We start from the raw sequence: 16,867 nt of genomic DNA on the forward strand, positions 1-16,867 counted from the left end.
CTTATTTAACAAGTGGGCGGGACTTCCTTCCTGGGGGGATACGCTGAAAGTCAACATTTCATGGAAGCGTGTGCTGATCTTGAAGACAGAGTACACTTGATGGTACATCTTGGAACTGTCCATCTACGCTCACTTACGAGGTTTCTCATTGGCTCCTTTTAAGACGGCTGTGGGGGATATTTTTTCAGTCTTCATTTCATCCACACAAAGATATCCATCTTTACTTCACTAGAAATGAATAATGGCAAACTAAATTAGAATAAAAATATACATCATATTCAAAAAATCAATTAAATAAAATGTCATTTTTATTTTCTCAGTTCCTAAAATTTTTATTCAAATTTTTTCATTATTTTAATTTCAGCAAATGCAGCAAATGAGAAATCAAATATAATATCCATAACATGAATAACCAGAATTTTTTTTTCAATCAAATTTAATTCATTCATTCATTCATTCTTTAAATGACATTAACATGAACATTTTTATTTCACAAAATTTTTATTAAAATGTTAATACATTTTTATTTGGATTATTTTAATTTTAGCAAATATCCATAATATCAATATCATCATTGCAAACACAATTACATTTAACATTTTATGTAATTTTATGGTATTTATTGTTTAATTGTCATGAATTTATTTAATATAATTCACTTTTATGAATTAATTAATTTTATGAATAATGGCAAACAATTATATTTATTTACATTATAATTTAAATGTATTTTTTTTGTTAATTGAGAATTTTTCGTGTTAGTCATAAACAATAAAAAGATGAAGAATGTTAGTTAGCAAATGAAAACTTCCTAAAATTCACTGTCCATAATTATTAATTATGATTATTATTGGGCGTTGGAAATGTGTCCGTAATCCAATGAGTGATCGTATCATTGTCTGAGTAGGGTGCACTACCATCTGCAACCAGCCTAGGCGCTATTGAGGCTGTTTTTTTTTTTTTTTACGAATCGAAAAATAGTCCAATTCTTACACGGGAAAGGCACGGCCATCTAAAAAAGAATCGCTGGTGTCTTCAGAGGTGGATGAAGGACACTTTTTTGCGTGTTTACCTGTGTACATACAATGCCTTTTGCTTTTATCGTTTCAGCTATTTTTGCAGTGTTGACGACTTTTTTTACGTGGCTTTTTTGTATCTCTGCCGGCGCCGACAGGGGGGGGGTTTACGAAAACGGAGGCCGTGTTGGCCCGAAGAAGGGGTTGAAGAATCACTTTCATGTTTACAGCCGACGTATTTGAAAGGTGCACCGCTTTCATCCATGACGGCGTTTTGCAGCTTTGACCACATTTTGTGGCGCTAACCAAGCAGGTGGACATAAAAGAGCCTTTTCAAACATTTCTTTGCTTTGCATAATGTACACAGTTTGTGTTTGTGTTTGCTTTTTATTATGTATTCATATATATCTATATCTATATAAATATCTCGATAGAGTATATATACTATCCTATATAAACTGAAGTGCGTTGTGCCTCTCGTGTCTACGAGCTCTGCCCCAGAGGACAAACCATTGACCTCTGGGCTGGGATTTATGGAGGACGAAGGAAAGAAAGAAACAACAACCTCAGTAGCCAATCCATGGTTGAGTTGTTTGCATCAAATGTGCTTGGGCAGGATGGAGTGCCTCTTTTACGCTTTTGGGGGGAAGGGATTCCATTCTATTATTTGGTGCTCAGATTCCATTTGAAATTGTTTGAAGAGAATATACTTCTAATAATAACCCAGCAAGTCTGTGTCTGTGTCTGTGTGTATATCGCACTTTCTTTTACGCTTCATAAATGATAATAATCATACATTTTATTTGTATAGCGCTTTTCAAAATACTCAAAGACAACTTTACAGAAGAATGCAGTTGAATAAAGCAAGTAAACAGTAAAAGATACGTTCAAATCCAACATTCATTGGTTAATACACAGTTAAAACATGAGTACAAGCGGGGCGGGGCGGGGCGGGGCGGGGCACACTTGCGTGAATGTGTCATACAGGCGGGCGTGTACGACACATTGTGTCGCAGTTGTACTTATACGTGAGCTTTGGCAAAAGTAATATTTTTATTATTATTTATAATTTTACTATGATAAATTTACAATGTTTTTTTGTTTTTATGACTTTTTTTTCATGTGAATTTACCACTTTATTCTTGAAATGTATGATTATTTTGATACTCACGAGAGTGCTATGAAAGGGGGGCACTTTCGTGACCTTTGGCTTTTGGGCATTCATTTATGACTTTATTTAAAAAAACTTTTTTCAAGGTGGCCCTATTAGTCTGCCGTATATTTGGGACCAAATATGAGGTATGTGTCGCAGTTGTTTTTGGGAGTGTTGTGCCCCCCCCCCCCCCCCCCCCCCGGTTTATTTTGAGGAGGTCTTATCACAGCTGTGTTGGTGGCAGCGTGTCCCAGCCCCTCCACACTCCTTCCTTTCCCCCTCTGGCCCTCGGTCCCGGTAAGACCCCCATGCGCTGCCTAGCCTGCCGTGTTACTAACATACAACTAACATCCAGTACGTTAACGTGTTAACATGTTAACGTGTTGACATGTTAACGTGTTGACATGTTAACGTGTCAGGACTCGCATGCGTTGTGTGATAGCATGAGAAGACTTGTCTCTCCAGCCCGGCGTCCACGCTGGGTCAACCATCCTCCGCCACGTCTCCTCTCTCCTGCTCGCCGTCACTCGTGTTTTCCAGCAAGTACAGGCTGGAAATGCAAGTTTCTGCACGCACAGCTGCCGACGCCGCCATCTATAGTGTTGGATTAGGAAATAAATAAATGTCTTGCCCATATAAAGGAGTTCTTAAAATAGCCCGCCGCTTTGGAACAGGTGCCATGTGCTCCGCTTGTGAAAGCGCCGCGCTAATTTTATGCACGTAAACAGCTTCTCGACCGTGGAACATTTGCAAAAGGACGAGTAGAAGACAAATTATACCACGGGTGTCCAAAGTGCTGCCCGGGGGACATTTGTGGTCCATGGCACGTTGGAAAAATATACCTTAACGACAAAAACAAAAGCCATTTTACCAGAATAAACACATAATATTAGGACAAAAAGGAGAAAAAAAACATTATGTCAGAAAAATAGCATAATTTTAGTCGCATAATGCTGAAATATAAAAAAATTAAATCTGTTGTTTTTTTAATTTAGAAGTTGTAAAAAAATTGTGGAAAATTAAGTTGCAGAAGAAATTAGAATGTTACAAGAATAAAGTCAAAATATTATGGGAATAAATTGGAAACAAAGTCCTAATTATGAGGAGAATATTGACCAACCAAAAGTAAACACAAAAGTAAAAAAGTCACAGTAATTTCAAAAGAGAAAAAGGCAAAATATTATGGGAATAAAGTTATAATATCACAGAAATTAAATGTACAAAGATTATTTAGGAAAAATAGCATAATTTTAGTAGCATAATGCTGAAATATTCAAGAATAAAATGTGTTGTTTTTGTAAATTTATAAGTTGCAAAAATATTTTTTCTGGGGAAAATTAAGTTGCAGAAAAATTTTGGAATGTTACAAGAATCAAAATATTACGGGAATAAAGTTATGATATCACAGAAATGAAATGTACAAAGATTATTTTGGAAAAAATTGAAATATTTGCACAATAAACAGCAAAAAAAATGTAAACATGACAAAGGTTGCTAGCATACGGCCAACTTTGTACCAATACCAAACCTTTTAGACCCGCCCCTCAAGGCCAGCTAGCAGGCGTACGTTGTGACAGTAAGACAAAACGTAGCGATGAGTCCTGACCACCAAGACTGGCTCTAGGTATCAAGAGCACCCGCCAAGATGGAGGCTTGTCCAGACAACAGCGCTCAGGCGGCACCGGCAGGAGCTCCGAACGTGGACCCGACGGACGACCTGGCCAAGCAGCTGGAGGACATCATCAGCACCTACCAGGCTGACGCCGTCCCCGCCGAGCCGGAGGACACGGAGGACGTCCAGCCCAACAAGGACAGCAGACGGGACCAGAAGCTGGAGAAGAAGATGCTGAAGAACTTGGGTAGGTTCTCTAAAGCACTTGATTGACATAGACAAGCCTTCATGGAGGCACCATGACCATCCATGAAAGCTCAACTTGTCGCCTCTCAGGAAAGGAGGCCATGCTGCTCATGCAGAGCCTCAACAAGCTCCACACGCCGGAGCAGAAACTGGAAGCCACCATCAAGAAGCACGCTGAGCTGGTCAGTGGATCAGGGATGATCATCTGATGAACACCAACTCCAAATCCATGCTCGTGGCTGTCGTTGTTGCAGCTGGAGGAGCACAGGAGCGACCAGAAGCAGCTGAAGGTTCTGCAGAAGAAGCTCCTGCAGGTGATGAAGGACAAGGACCAGCTGCAAAGCGAGCACAGTCGCGCCGTGCTGGCTCGAAGCAAACTGGAGGGACTGTGCCGGGAACTGCAGAGACACAACAAGACCTTAAAGGTGCCTTGAAAAAATATTTGTAAAGATTTATTCAAAAACATTTTGAAATACTTTTCAATTCCACCTTTAGGATTGGAAATCATAAAATAAAATAAAACTTCATGACTTTAAAAAAATATGTAAAACACTTTAAAATGCATAAAAACATAAAAATGAAGGTTGAAAAAATCAATACATTTACAAAAATGTACTATGAAAATACATTAAAGGTGCCTTCTGAAAGTCCACCTTTACAATAAAATAAACAAAGAAATTAATATTTATTTATAAAATACATTAATCATGTAAAAAAAGTAAAAGGTAAACGTTTAAGAAATGATATGGAATGAATAAATTCATAAAAAATAATATATATTTTAAAAATCCATAAAAATATATTACAAAAGATGTAAATAATAATAATAATTATTTATTATTTATTATTTATTATTTATTATTTATTATTTATTATTTATTATTTATTATTTATTATTTATTATTTATTATTTATTATTTATTATTTATTATTTATTATTTATTATTTATTATTTATTATTTATTATTTATTATTTATTATTTATTATTTATTATTTATTATTTATTATTTATTATTTATTATTTATTATTTATTATTTATTATTTATTATTTATTATTTATTATTTATTATCAATAATAATATATGGTGATGAAAACTGTATTCATCAACATTAATAATAACTTCATACATTTTTTTACAAACACAAAGAATAAAAAAATAATAATCTAAAGCGATTCAAAAATAATTCAAAGCTATAATAATTAAAACATTTCCAAAACGTATTAAAAATGCCTTAAAGGCGCCTTGTAAAAAGTAAAGAAGCAGTCCAGCGTACCTCAGGGTACCCCACCTCTTGCCTGAGAAGAGCTGGGATAGGCTCCAGCACGGCCGCCACGCAGGTGAGGACAAGCTGTATAGAAAATCCACGGCTAGATGAAAAGTGGGTAATCGCTAATTCATCAAATAGAAATGAATAAATACGTCCAGTAGATCCTCACACGTCCATGTTTGCAACGCAGGAGGAGACGTTGCAAAGGTGCAGAGAGGACGACCTGAAGAGGAAAGAGATCACCACCCACTTCCAGGGAACGCTGAGCGACATCCAGGCCCAGATCGAGGAGCACAGCAGCCGGAACACCAAACTCTGCCAGGAGAACAGCGCCCTGGCCCAGAAGCTGAAGGACCTCATCACGCAGTACGACCAGCGGGAGGCGGTACGTCGCCAGACGCAACATTGGCATCACGATGGGGGCGCCACAGTGTGGGTGGATGCATAGACGTCCCATTTCATGACCTCATTCAGTGCTCAGGTGCTGATACTGATGCTGCAGTCCAGGCTGGTCCTGGTGGATGCTGGCTCAGTACTCGTTACTTCCTCATTAGTTCCTCTGTAACTACTCTAAACTACTCTATGTATCTCAGTCATTATGTCTTCATTGGTTGCCTTAGTCATTAGTTCCTCAGTAACTACTCTAAATGTATGTGCCTTAGTCCTTAATTCTTCACTAGTTCCTCGGTAACTACTCTCAATTTGTGCCTTAGTATTTACTTCATTAGCTCCTCAGTAACTACTCTAAATGTATGTGCCTTAGTCCTTACTTCTTCACTAGTTCCTCGGTAACTACTCTCAATTTGTGCCTTAGTTATTAGTTCCTCAGTAACTACTCTAAATGTATGTGCCTTAGTTATTACTTCATTGGCTCCTCAGTAACTACTCTAAATGTATGTGCCTTAGTCCTTACTTCTTCACTAGTTCCTCGGTAACTACTCTCAATTTGTGCCTTAGTCATTAGTTCCTCAGTAACTACTCTCAATTTGTGCCTTAGTATTTATATTTTATTTATATTGTATTTATATATAACTACTCTAAATGTATGTGTATAAGTAATCAGTTCCTCAGTAACTACTCTAAATGTATGTGTATAAGTCATCAGTTCCTCAGTAACTACTCTAAATGTATGTGTATAAGTCATCGGTTCCTCAGTAACTACTCTAAATGTATGTGTATAAGTCATCAGTTCCTCAGTAACTACTCTAAATGTATGTGTATAAGTCATCAGTTCCTCAGTCACTACTCTAAATGTATGTGTATAAGTCATCAGTTCCTCAGTAACTACTCTAAATGTATGTGTATAAGTCATCAGTTCCTCAGTTACTACTCTAAATGTATGTGTATAAGTCATCAGTTCCTCAGTCACTACTCTAAATGTATGTGTATAAGTCATCAGTTCCTCAGTCACTACTCTAAATGTATGAATTAGTTCAGTACTGTACTGTACTGTACTGTATTTTTGTGTACCTGATTGTAAAGTGAGACCAAGCACCCCAACATGTCTTCCAGAACCTTGAGAAGGTCTTCAAGCACCGAGACCTGAAAGAGAAGCTGCTGGACACCAAACTGACGCAGGCCAACATGCTGCTGAAGGAGGCGCAGGAGAAGCACAAGCTGGAGAAGGAGCTTGTAGGTGAAGGGGGGGGGGGGGTGTTTCACGCCGTCCTCCAACGCTCACCTCCAGCGTTGCCCAACAGTTGCTGCAGCAGACCGCCGAGTACAAGACGAAGATGAAGCTGCTGAAGGAGCAGGAGACGGACATGAAGGCCCAGGTAGGTGATCCCGCTCATCCCGCTCATCCCGCTCATCCCGCTCATCCCGCTCATCCCGCTCATCCTGATCGATGTTCTCCTCAGCTCAACGTCTACTCGCAGAAGTTTGACGAATTCCAGGGCACGGTTTCAAAGAGCAACAGCATCTACAGCGGCTTCAAACAGGACATGGACAAAGTAAGAAGGTCTTCTCACGGCACCACGAGGCTTTGAAGGAAGAGAAGCTAAATATGGAGCCAGGATATTTTTAGCTGTTTTTCCTGCTAACATGTTTGCCGCCTTCCAAGATGGCCAAGAAGATGAGAAAGCTGGAGAAGGAATGTCAATCATGGAAGAGTCGCTTTGACGGCTGCAACAAGAGCCTCCTGGACATGGTGGCGGATGTGAGGAGCTTTTGTTCTTGGCTGGCTGCTTCACACAGCCGACATGTCTTCATTGTGTCTTCTGTGTGCTGCTGCAGAAAGCTGTGAGGGACAAGGAGCTGGAGCTTCTCACCATCAAGAACCAGAAACTGGAGAACCTGTGCAGGGCTTTGCAAGACGAAAGGAAGAGCCTCTACGAGAAGGTGCAGGCGGCAGAGAAGGAGGCTGCCCAGGAGGACCGCCACCACCATGAGGAGCAGGAGACCACTCCGACCCCCACCCAGCCCCCTCTTACCTCCGAAACCCCCCTTAGCAAGGAACTGGCTCTGCTGAAAGCAGAGCAGGCTCTTCTGAAGGAGATGGTCCTCGTCTCCCACGTCGTACCCACAGACGCCGCAGGAGAACCCTCCCACGTCGAGGAGCACCCGGAGAAGAGCAACAGCCAACACCTCCAGGAGGTGGAGGACCATGGACCTCAAGAAGGAAAAGATTTGGAACTGGAGTCTGTTGATTAGCGCTTGGAGAAGATACATTTAATAAATATAACTTCTCTCCCAAAAACATTTTGTCTTTTACAAGAATAAAGTCCAAATATTCATGGAAGGAGATTACCACCAAAATAAAGTCAAAATATTATGGCAATAAAGTCATAACAGGACGAGAGATGCGAAGCAAAAATATTCCAAAATAGTCTAAAGTCGAAATATTAAGAGGAAAAAGAGAAAAAAAATGTAATTTTGCAAAAAGTTAAAATATTAAAGACAAAAAAAGTCATTCAAAGTCGCAATATTATGTAAGACAAACAAAACAACAAACAAAGTTGTCATTTGGGGAAAATTAGCCAAAAAAGTTATGGTACAAAATAAAGTTGAAATATTAAAGTCATAATACTATGTTTAAATTTAAAAAAATAAAAATAAAAACAACACCAGACATGAGGAAAAAACAGACGTCATTTTACAAGAATAAAGTCCAAATATTTATTTGCGCGCTAACCACTAGACCACTGTGACGCCCACTATATATATATATGTATATATATATATATATATATATATATATATATATATATATATACATATATATGTATATTTATATTTTATAGTACAAATGGCTTTGTGGGACCGTGGGCCAGCGGGGGACAGAACAGGGAACGGGATCGTGATCGGACGCCAGGTCCGTATCCGGACTTTCCTTGGCCTAAAGTTATGGTCTGATTTGTTTTTATGGGAACATGTCAGAATCAGGCACGGCGGTGAAGATGGTGACATCATCAGGTATCCTCAAAAAGACGTCCAGGAGCTTTTGTTTGGTCTCCATGGAAACGTAGCCGTGAATCCACGTGCTGTCACAGAGTGTAAATCTAGCGCATGGGCCCTTAAAAGCTAGCAAACAATGGCAGGCGGGGGGGGGGGGGGGGGAGATAGCAACTATCACAGCCTCACACCAAGACCATACAAAGGAGGCCCTGGCGGCCTTTGTCCCGCATGGTTAAGAGGAGAGGCGGGTCGCACATAAAATACAGCAGCCTGTCAATCATTCAGTGGACTGATCTCACACACACACACACACACACACACACACACCTGGTAAGATAAATGATGTCTTTTTGGCTCTGGGGGTAAAGCAGGCCGTCCACAAAGCCAAGGGTTGGCGGTTTGAATACAGCTAGTACCTCTATCCCAGTCACTGCCAATGTGTCCTTGAGCAAGACAGTCTGCGGCTGCGCATGGAGATGACCAACACCGGCGTGTGGCTGCGGAGTCCACGAATCAAAGGCCCACTTATTTTTTATTATTATTATTATTTCATGTTTAAAAAAAATCTTTTTTTCAGTAGAAGCCCCAGGGACACTGCACTTTAAAAAAGACACTTATTTTTTATTATTATTATTTCTTGTTTTAAAAAAATATTATTTCAAAAAATGTGCCTATACAGTATATTTTCATGTAATTATTATAATTTTTTTATTTTATATACTTTTTTCAGTAGAAGGCCCGAGAAACACTGTACTTCAAAAAATACACTTATTTTTTATTATTATTATTTCAAAAAATATGCCCATACAGAATATTTTCATGTAATTATTATAATTGTTTTAATTTGATATACTTTTTTCAGTAGAAGGCCCAGGAAACACTGTACTTCAAAAAAGACACTTACTTTTTATTAATATTATTCCATGTTTTACAATAATATTATTTCAAAAAAATTGCCCATACAGTATATTTTCATGTCATTATTATTTTGACATTATTTTTGACATTATTTTGACATGTATGACGTTGGTTTTTATGATTTATACATGGGGGGGTTTGGGCAGCTGGGATCAGAACGGCCAGCTGGGACCTGATGCTTCTCGCTCTTTGCGAATGGTGGATATCAAATACAGGAAGTGAACACATTTTTAAGTGATTGCTGTGATATGGAAAGGGGGTAAAAAATATTTAAAAATATTATGGGAATAAAGTCATAACAGGACGAGATGCGAAGCAAAAATATTTAAAAATAGCATAAAGTCAAAATATTAAAATATTATTATTAATATTAATATATATAATGTTATCATTAATAAGAATATATATGTATTATTATTATTATTAATATATATATTGACTATATATGTACATAAATATTAATATTATTAAAAAGAGAAAAAAATGTAATTTTACAAAAACAACCTAATGTTAAGGAAAGTTAAAATATTAAAGACAAAAAAGTATTTCAGATATATATAGTCAAATATATAGTATATATATATAAAAGTCAAAATATTAAAATATTAATATTATTATTAACATATGTATAATATACATAAATATTAATAATAATCTTTTTACTTTTATCTATATATATATTTTGACTATTAATATTATTAAAAAGAGAAAAAAATGTAATTTTGCAAAAACAACCTAATGTTATCAAGAAAGTTAAAATATTAAAGACAAAAAAAAGTCTTTTGAAGTTGCAATACTATGTAAAACAAATAAAACAACAAACAAAGTTGTCATTTTGGGAAAATTAGCCAAAAAAGTTATATTACAAAAATAATAAAAAAAATATTTTTTTATAGTTATTTTTATTTTTTTAAATAAAATCATAAAAATATTAATATTGAAATATTAAAGTCATAATATAATGTTTATATATTTTTTTTAATAAATAAAAGCAACACCAGATATGGGGGAAAAAACAGCTGTCATTTTACAAAAATAAAGTCAAAATATTTCTAGAAAAATTGGAAAAAGTCAGAATTTGATGAGAATAACAAAAATGACAAAAAACAAGATAAAATGGAAAAAAGAGAAAATATATAAAGGGGGAGGGACTTAAGTCCGGTTGAGAGACATAGTTCCTTCAACATGTCCCGGGTCTTACTGACGCATCCTACCATGTCCGGATGGGAGTGCCGATGACAGTTCCAGTTCCTTGGAATTTTTGTGGAAGTGGTTTCGATGGCGCCAGTCCACAAAGTCCTGAATGAGATTTCTGATGAGTCCAATGAAAGTCGTCCGAGAACCTCTGAAGGTGGCGGTTGGGAAAAGTCGGCAGTGCAGCGGCATGTCATGCGTGACAGGAATAAATCTGACGAGTTAATAATTGACGCCTGTCAGCCAGGGTTTGAGAAAAGAAAGTGACGGATGCAACAAAGCAGCGTACCGTATTCCCGATTCCGGATGGCTCCCTTCCAGGGACCAAAGACCACGATGAGGACTTTGAGCGGCACAGATTGCTAAGTCTTCTCAGACGCTTCCAACCACGATGGCAGACCTCAACGACCTCATCAGGCAGGCCGGAGACTTCGGGCCTTTCCAGAAGAGACTGTTGTTGCTGTGCTCCCTGCCGCTGGCCCCCTTAGCCTTTGTCCTGGTGGGTGCTGTTTTCTTAGGGAAGACACCCGAACACTGGTGTGCGGCCCCCGCGGGCCAACGCCTCCAGAATGAGTGCGGATGGACGGCGGTGCGGGCGAGGGAAGTCACCGTGCCCCATTCGGGACTGTCCTTCAGCCGCTGCGAGAGGTTCGACTTGAACTGGAGCCCCAGTCAGAACATATGCAGTGAAGCGGAATGGCGGCCGTCCAACCGGACCCCGGTGGTGCCCTGCCATGGGAGATGGATGTTCGATGAAGGCCACAGCACGTTCGTTTCTGAGGTATTCCCACGTATTGTCATGGCCGTCGCTTCAGGCTTTCTTTATGGACCTCGGCTGAGTCCTGAGGCCTTGGCGGGGACCACATAGTGACTAATGACAGGATGCTACATGCTAGGTTAATTGAATGTGAGTGTGAATGGTTGTTTGTCTATATGTGCCCTGGGATTGGCCGCCTCTCGCCCCAAGACAGCTGGGATAGGCTCCAGCATAAGGATGAACTTCACTCTTAGCCCGAGTGGTTAGCATGTAGGCCACATAGTCAGGTGATTGGGAAGACCTGGGATTCGATTCTCCGGTTGGGCATCTCTGTGTGCAAGATAGATAGATGTTATACTTTACAGTTGGCGTCAGGGTTTCTCATCCAATTCCCCCCCCCTCAGTTCTCCTTGGTGTGCGAGCGCTCCTGGCTGGCTGACCTCAATCAAGTCATGGTGGCGTGTGGGCTTTTCCTTGGTTCGTTCATCACTGGCTCCATGGCAGACAGGTGTGATCACACATTTTTGCCCAACGACCCCCCCACAACATGAATTCCACAGCTGAATGCTATCCGACAGGTTTGGCAGGAAGCCATGTTTTATTGCGTTCATCCTGTGCCTCAGCGTGGCCGGCGTCGGCGTCATGCTGTCGCCGTGGTACCCGCTGCTGCTCGTGTTTCGTTTTCTGCAAGGCTGTTTTGGAAAGGGAGCGTGGTCAGCGTCCTACGTGCTTTGTAAGTTGACTGGGCATGAATACCGCCGGGGGAATGTCCGCCTTATTCTCTGTTGTGGTCACGTGCAGTGTTTGAGTTCTTCGGCTCAAACAACAGGAAACTGGTGTCCATGGTGTGTCAGACGTTCTTCTCCATGGGGATGGTGATGCTGCCTGGTCTGGCGTACCTCGTGTCCTCCTGGAGGACCCTTCAACTCGTCATGAGCGTCCCTTCCTTCCTGTTCATCTCGTACTACTGGTAATTGCCATGTGGCGAGCCAGAGATACGGTTGCATCGGTAGAGTCATGCCAACATGAGCAGGCTAGCACCTAGCCCGATAGTGCTAAGTGCTCATATAAGCGTCTACCCAAGAAAATGGCTAAAGCGTTACTATGGTAGTGTTAGCATGATAGCAACATTGACATGTAGTGTTGCTATAACTGTCAACCCATGAGAATGACTAAAAATGCTAATATGCTAATGTTAGCATGCTGATAATGCTGACATGCTGATGTTAGCATGCTAACACCTAATATGATAGAGCTAGGGGTGAATATAAGTGTCAACCTATGAAGATGGTTACAAATGCTACGATGCTAATGTTAGCATGCTAGCAATGCTGACATACTAATGTTAATAGGGCAAAATCTAGCTTGATAGTGTTTATACGTCAACCCATTAAAACAGTAAAAATGCTACTCCGCTAACATTGGCATGCTACCAATGCTAACATGCCAACATGAGCATGCTAGCGTCTAGTGTTAATATAAGTGTCTACCCAAGGAAATGTATAAAATGTACGATGGTAATGTTAGCATGATAGCAACGTTGACATGGTAATGTTAGCATGCTGTCACCTAGCATGACAGTACTAAGTGTTTATATAAGTGTCAACCCATGAAAATGGCTAAAAATGCTAATATGCTAATGTTAGCATGCTAACAATATTTTGTAATTAAGATATGCCTTTATTCGTCCCTCAGGGGAAATTTGTAATACAAAAATCAATAGGGGTAATAGGGGTGTAAAGGTGACTATAGGGGTGTTATTTTATGTCGAGAGGACTCTAATAATGTTTACATACGTAATGTATTTGGAAGACTGTAAACATGTTTCTATGCCAAAACAAATTCATTAATATTGGCTCAGACGTCATGGAAATTAATTTCTTGTGGTCGGGTCTTGAAGCAATTCAGGAGGGACGAGTTTTATAATAAAGTCAAGCGACTCGTTGGTGTAGGATTGTTCCAGAATCTCCACGCTGGCTCTTGGCTCAAAAGAGGACATCAGAGGCAGCGAGGATCATGTCCAACATCGCCAAGTGCAACGGGAGAAGTCTGCCGCAAAGCTTCCAAGAGGTATGCTCCTTTTGTGGCACTCGACTGCCGCAGTGAGGATGCAGCTGCTCATTTTCACGTCCCAGATGATTCCTCTGGATATGAAGAAAGAAGTACATCCTGTATCTGTCCTGGACTTGGTGAGGACACCTTGCATCAGGAGAAACACGCTTATTTTAATCTACGCCTGGTGAGCCTCTTCAATGGTGACCTCATGGACCAGAGCCCTGCCTTCCACGCTCTTTAACTTCGCCTTGATGCCCCCCCCCCCAAACAGGTTTACAAGCAGCATCGTGTACTTCGGTCTGGTTTTGCGACTGGGGATAACGGGTGACAACCATTTCTTGGAGTTCTTCATCGCAGCGCTGGTGGAGCTTCCCACGGGCCTCATTTTCTACCTTCTGGTTGACAGAATGGGCCGACGCGCTTTGATGGCCGCCACCAATTTAACAGGCGGCCTCGCCTGCCTCATTGTGGCCTTCGTCTCCTCTGGTAGGTGGAGCTGATGCTGGCAGGGTCACTTGACATCTTCTGCAGCAAAGTTCTCCCATATAATGAAAAATGAAAGGATGCAACTTAATATAATGATGCTTTTCCCACTTTTCTGAGCTATAAATGGAGTTAGAATGTTGTATTCTGGTGTTAAACCATGCCAACGTTTCACATCATGAGGTTTTCGCATTTGGAAGTGAGCCCTGAAAGAAGTTTGGGATGGCTCAAAACGCTCGGTTTCAGAGGGCGTGGTAAAACTGCTCCTTTGTGATGTCACAGAGGGGCAGACTTCCTTATATGGGCGTGGCTGTAAGTCAGATCAACTTTTTAAAACTGCTTTTTCTACTCTGTTTACTTGCCAGCAAAGCCCGATTTGTTTCCAATTCCCAAAGACGCCAGCATCAGACACAAGTGGTTGGAGTTCTTGACAGGATTTTTCTCCTCATATTTTGACTTTATTCTTGTAAAGATTGCAGTTGTTTTTCCTCCAGCTAATTCTAATTTTCGGCCCCGAATATTATGACTTTATTCTTGTAAGATTCTAACTTTCCCCAAACTAATTTCCCCACAAGGACACCTTTATTTTGTCATTTTTTCCCTCATAGTATGACTTTTATTATTTTTTCAGCTCCATTCTGGTAAAATAACGAATGTTTTTTTTTTCATATTTTCTAACTATTTCAAGTTTCTTCTTGTATATTTTTTCTCTTAATATAGTGACTTTATTCCCATAATATTCCAAAGCATTTGTGCCTTGACAGCGGAGCTGTCCTGGATGAGGAAAGCTGCCGCCGTCATCGGGAGGTTCGCTATCGCCGTGGGATTTGAGACGGTCAGCTTTTCCAACATCGAGATGTATCCGACCACTCTGAGGTGTGGAAGGAATTGCTGTGGCTGTTTTTTAATTAATTACATTTTCTCAATTTCTGTCAAATATTATTTTAAAAATATTTCTAAAATTATTTCTCAGAATTTGTGTGATACGACAATTTTTTTTTCTCTCAATATTTTGTCTTTATTCTCCCAGTTTTTTTAAATAACATTTTCAAAATATTTCTACCATGAATTTTTTCTCTCATAATTTGTGTGAAATTACATATTTTTTCTCTTAATATTTGGACCCTATTCACCTTGTTTTTTTATATATTTATAATTTTCGAAATAATTGTTTTTCCTCAGAATCTGTCTCTCTCACACCAACTACCCTCATGTCCTCCTTCACTACATCCATAAAGCTCCTCTTTGGTCCTCCTCTACGCCTCCTACCTGGCAGCATCCTTCTACCAATATATTGACTATCTCTCCTCTGGACATGTCCCAACCATCTCCGTCTGGCCTAAAGGACTTTATCTCTAACATGAAATGTCCCCCTGATGTACTCCTTCCTGATCCTATCCATCCCGGTCACTCCCAATGAGAACCTCAGCATCCTCATCTCTGCTACCTCCAGTTCTGCTTCCTGTCTTTTCCTCAATGGCACTGTCTCTAGACCAAACAACATGGCTGGTCTCGCCACAGTTTTGTATAGGTGTACAAGGACCCAGTGGAGGAAAGGTAGTGACGTAGCCGGGGTGACTAAGTACACCAAAAGGGTTGTCAATGTTGACTTGGGTGCTTTCTGCCATTTGCTAGAAATCTGGGCGTGTCCGTGTGCTCATCGGCCAGCGACGCCGGCATCATTGTGGCCCCGTTGCTGCTCTACAGGCTGGCAAGCATCAGACGGGAGCTCCCGCTCTTGGTCTTCGGTAGGTGAAGAATGTCCTGGCCAACGCCTCACACGTGAAAGAACGCGACACGCCAAGACCTCCGTGTGTTGTTGTTTTTTGGTGTCAGGGGTTATGTCGCTGGTGTACAGCGGCTTGGTGATGTTGCTGCCCGAGATGACGGGAGTGGCGCTGCCAGAGACCGTGGAGGACGCGGAGAAGCTAAAACGGTACATTTGCTTTTCATCATTGAAAACAATATATGGTCCTTTCTTATGTGTCCTTTCCTACAGGAAACATCACCAAGCCAAGGACACAAACAGCGTGCTTCCATGATGGCAGGATGAAGCCGCAAGATTTCGGCATCCTTCCACGCAAAGATGACATGATTTTTCTTCATCATATGATCACTTTATTCTCATAAAATTGTGACTCTCCCTTAATATTTTGACTTTATTCTGGTAGAATTACAGCCATTCAATTTTTTCAACGATTTCAACTTTCCTTGTAAAATTTCAGATGTTTCCTAATACATCTGCTATTGCTCTTCTTTCATCATTTTCAAAAATATTTCATCTTGTCAATATTTGTCTTATACCATTTTGATTTTTATTGCCATCCTATTCTACATTTTCCTAATTTTCGAAAATGTCCAACTTTATTTTTGGTTTTGTTTGTTTCTGATATTATCATAGCATGTGACTAAAATGAAATTATTTCTCCTCATAATATTATCCTCATTAAATTGTGACCAAAACTGCAACCATGCTAATGTTACTATGTTAGCAATGCTGAAATGCTAAAGCTAGCATGCTAACACCTTGCCTGATAGTGCTAATTGTTCATATAAGTGTCTACCCAAGAAAATGGCTAAAGCGTTACTATGGTAATGTTAGCATGATAGCAACATTGACATTGTAATGTTATCATGCTAGCACCTAGCATGATAGTACTAAGTGTTTGTATAACTGTCAACCCATGAAAATGGCTAAAAATGCGAATATGCTAATGTTAGCATGCTAACAATGCTGACATTAGCATGCTAACACCTAATATGATA

General features: G+C 39.9%; 2 protein-coding genes across 3 annotated transcripts; both read left to right on the forward strand.

Moving 5' to 3' along the window:
- The first annotated feature begins 2,389 nt into the window (after window positions 1-2,389).
- On the forward strand, window positions 2,390-7,996 carry txlnbb (taxilin beta b). Of its 2 annotated transcripts, none has more exons than XM_058056793.2 (10): window positions 2,390-2,466; window positions 3,794-4,028; window positions 4,118-4,209; window positions 4,282-4,452; window positions 5,489-5,683; window positions 6,811-6,930; window positions 6,999-7,073; window positions 7,158-7,250; window positions 7,361-7,456; window positions 7,534-7,996. In XM_058056793.2, the coding sequence occupies exons 2-10, from the start codon at window positions 3,815-3,817 to the stop codon at window positions 7,948-7,950; spliced, it is 1,473 nt and encodes a 490-aa protein (XP_057912776.2). In that variant the 5' UTR covers window positions 2,390-2,466; window positions 3,794-3,814; the 3' UTR covers window positions 7,951-7,996. The 2 variants fall into 2 exon arrangements, with proteins under 2 accessions (XP_057912776.2, XP_057912777.2); XM_058056794.2 differs by having other exon boundaries at window positions 2,413-2,466; window positions 3,798-4,028.
- Window positions 7,997-11,065: 3,069 nt separating this feature from the next.
- Window positions 11,066-16,239, forward strand: slc22a3 (solute carrier family 22 member 3). Its single transcript, XM_078798974.1, has 11 exons — window positions 11,066-11,587; window positions 11,968-12,071; window positions 12,142-12,296; window positions 12,365-12,533; window positions 13,516-13,633; window positions 13,699-13,802; window positions 13,890-14,104; window positions 14,866-14,977; window positions 15,737-15,849; window positions 15,938-16,037; window positions 16,101-16,239. Exons 1-11 carry the CDS (start codon window positions 11,198-11,200, stop codon window positions 16,141-16,143), a joined length of 1,623 nt encoding a protein of 540 aa, XP_078655100.1. The 5' UTR covers window positions 11,066-11,197; the 3' UTR covers window positions 16,144-16,239.
- The last annotated feature ends 628 nt before the right edge of the window (window positions 16,240-16,867 follow it).

This window comes from Doryrhamphus excisus, linkage group LG19 (assembly GCF_037039965.1).
Source record: "Doryrhamphus excisus strain RoL-2023G ecotype Guam linkage group LG19, RoL_Dexc_Guam_v1.1, whole genome shotgun sequence".
In the NCBI taxonomy this organism is placed as follows: Eukaryota; Metazoa; Chordata; class Actinopteri; order Syngnathiformes; family Syngnathidae; genus Doryrhamphus; species Doryrhamphus excisus.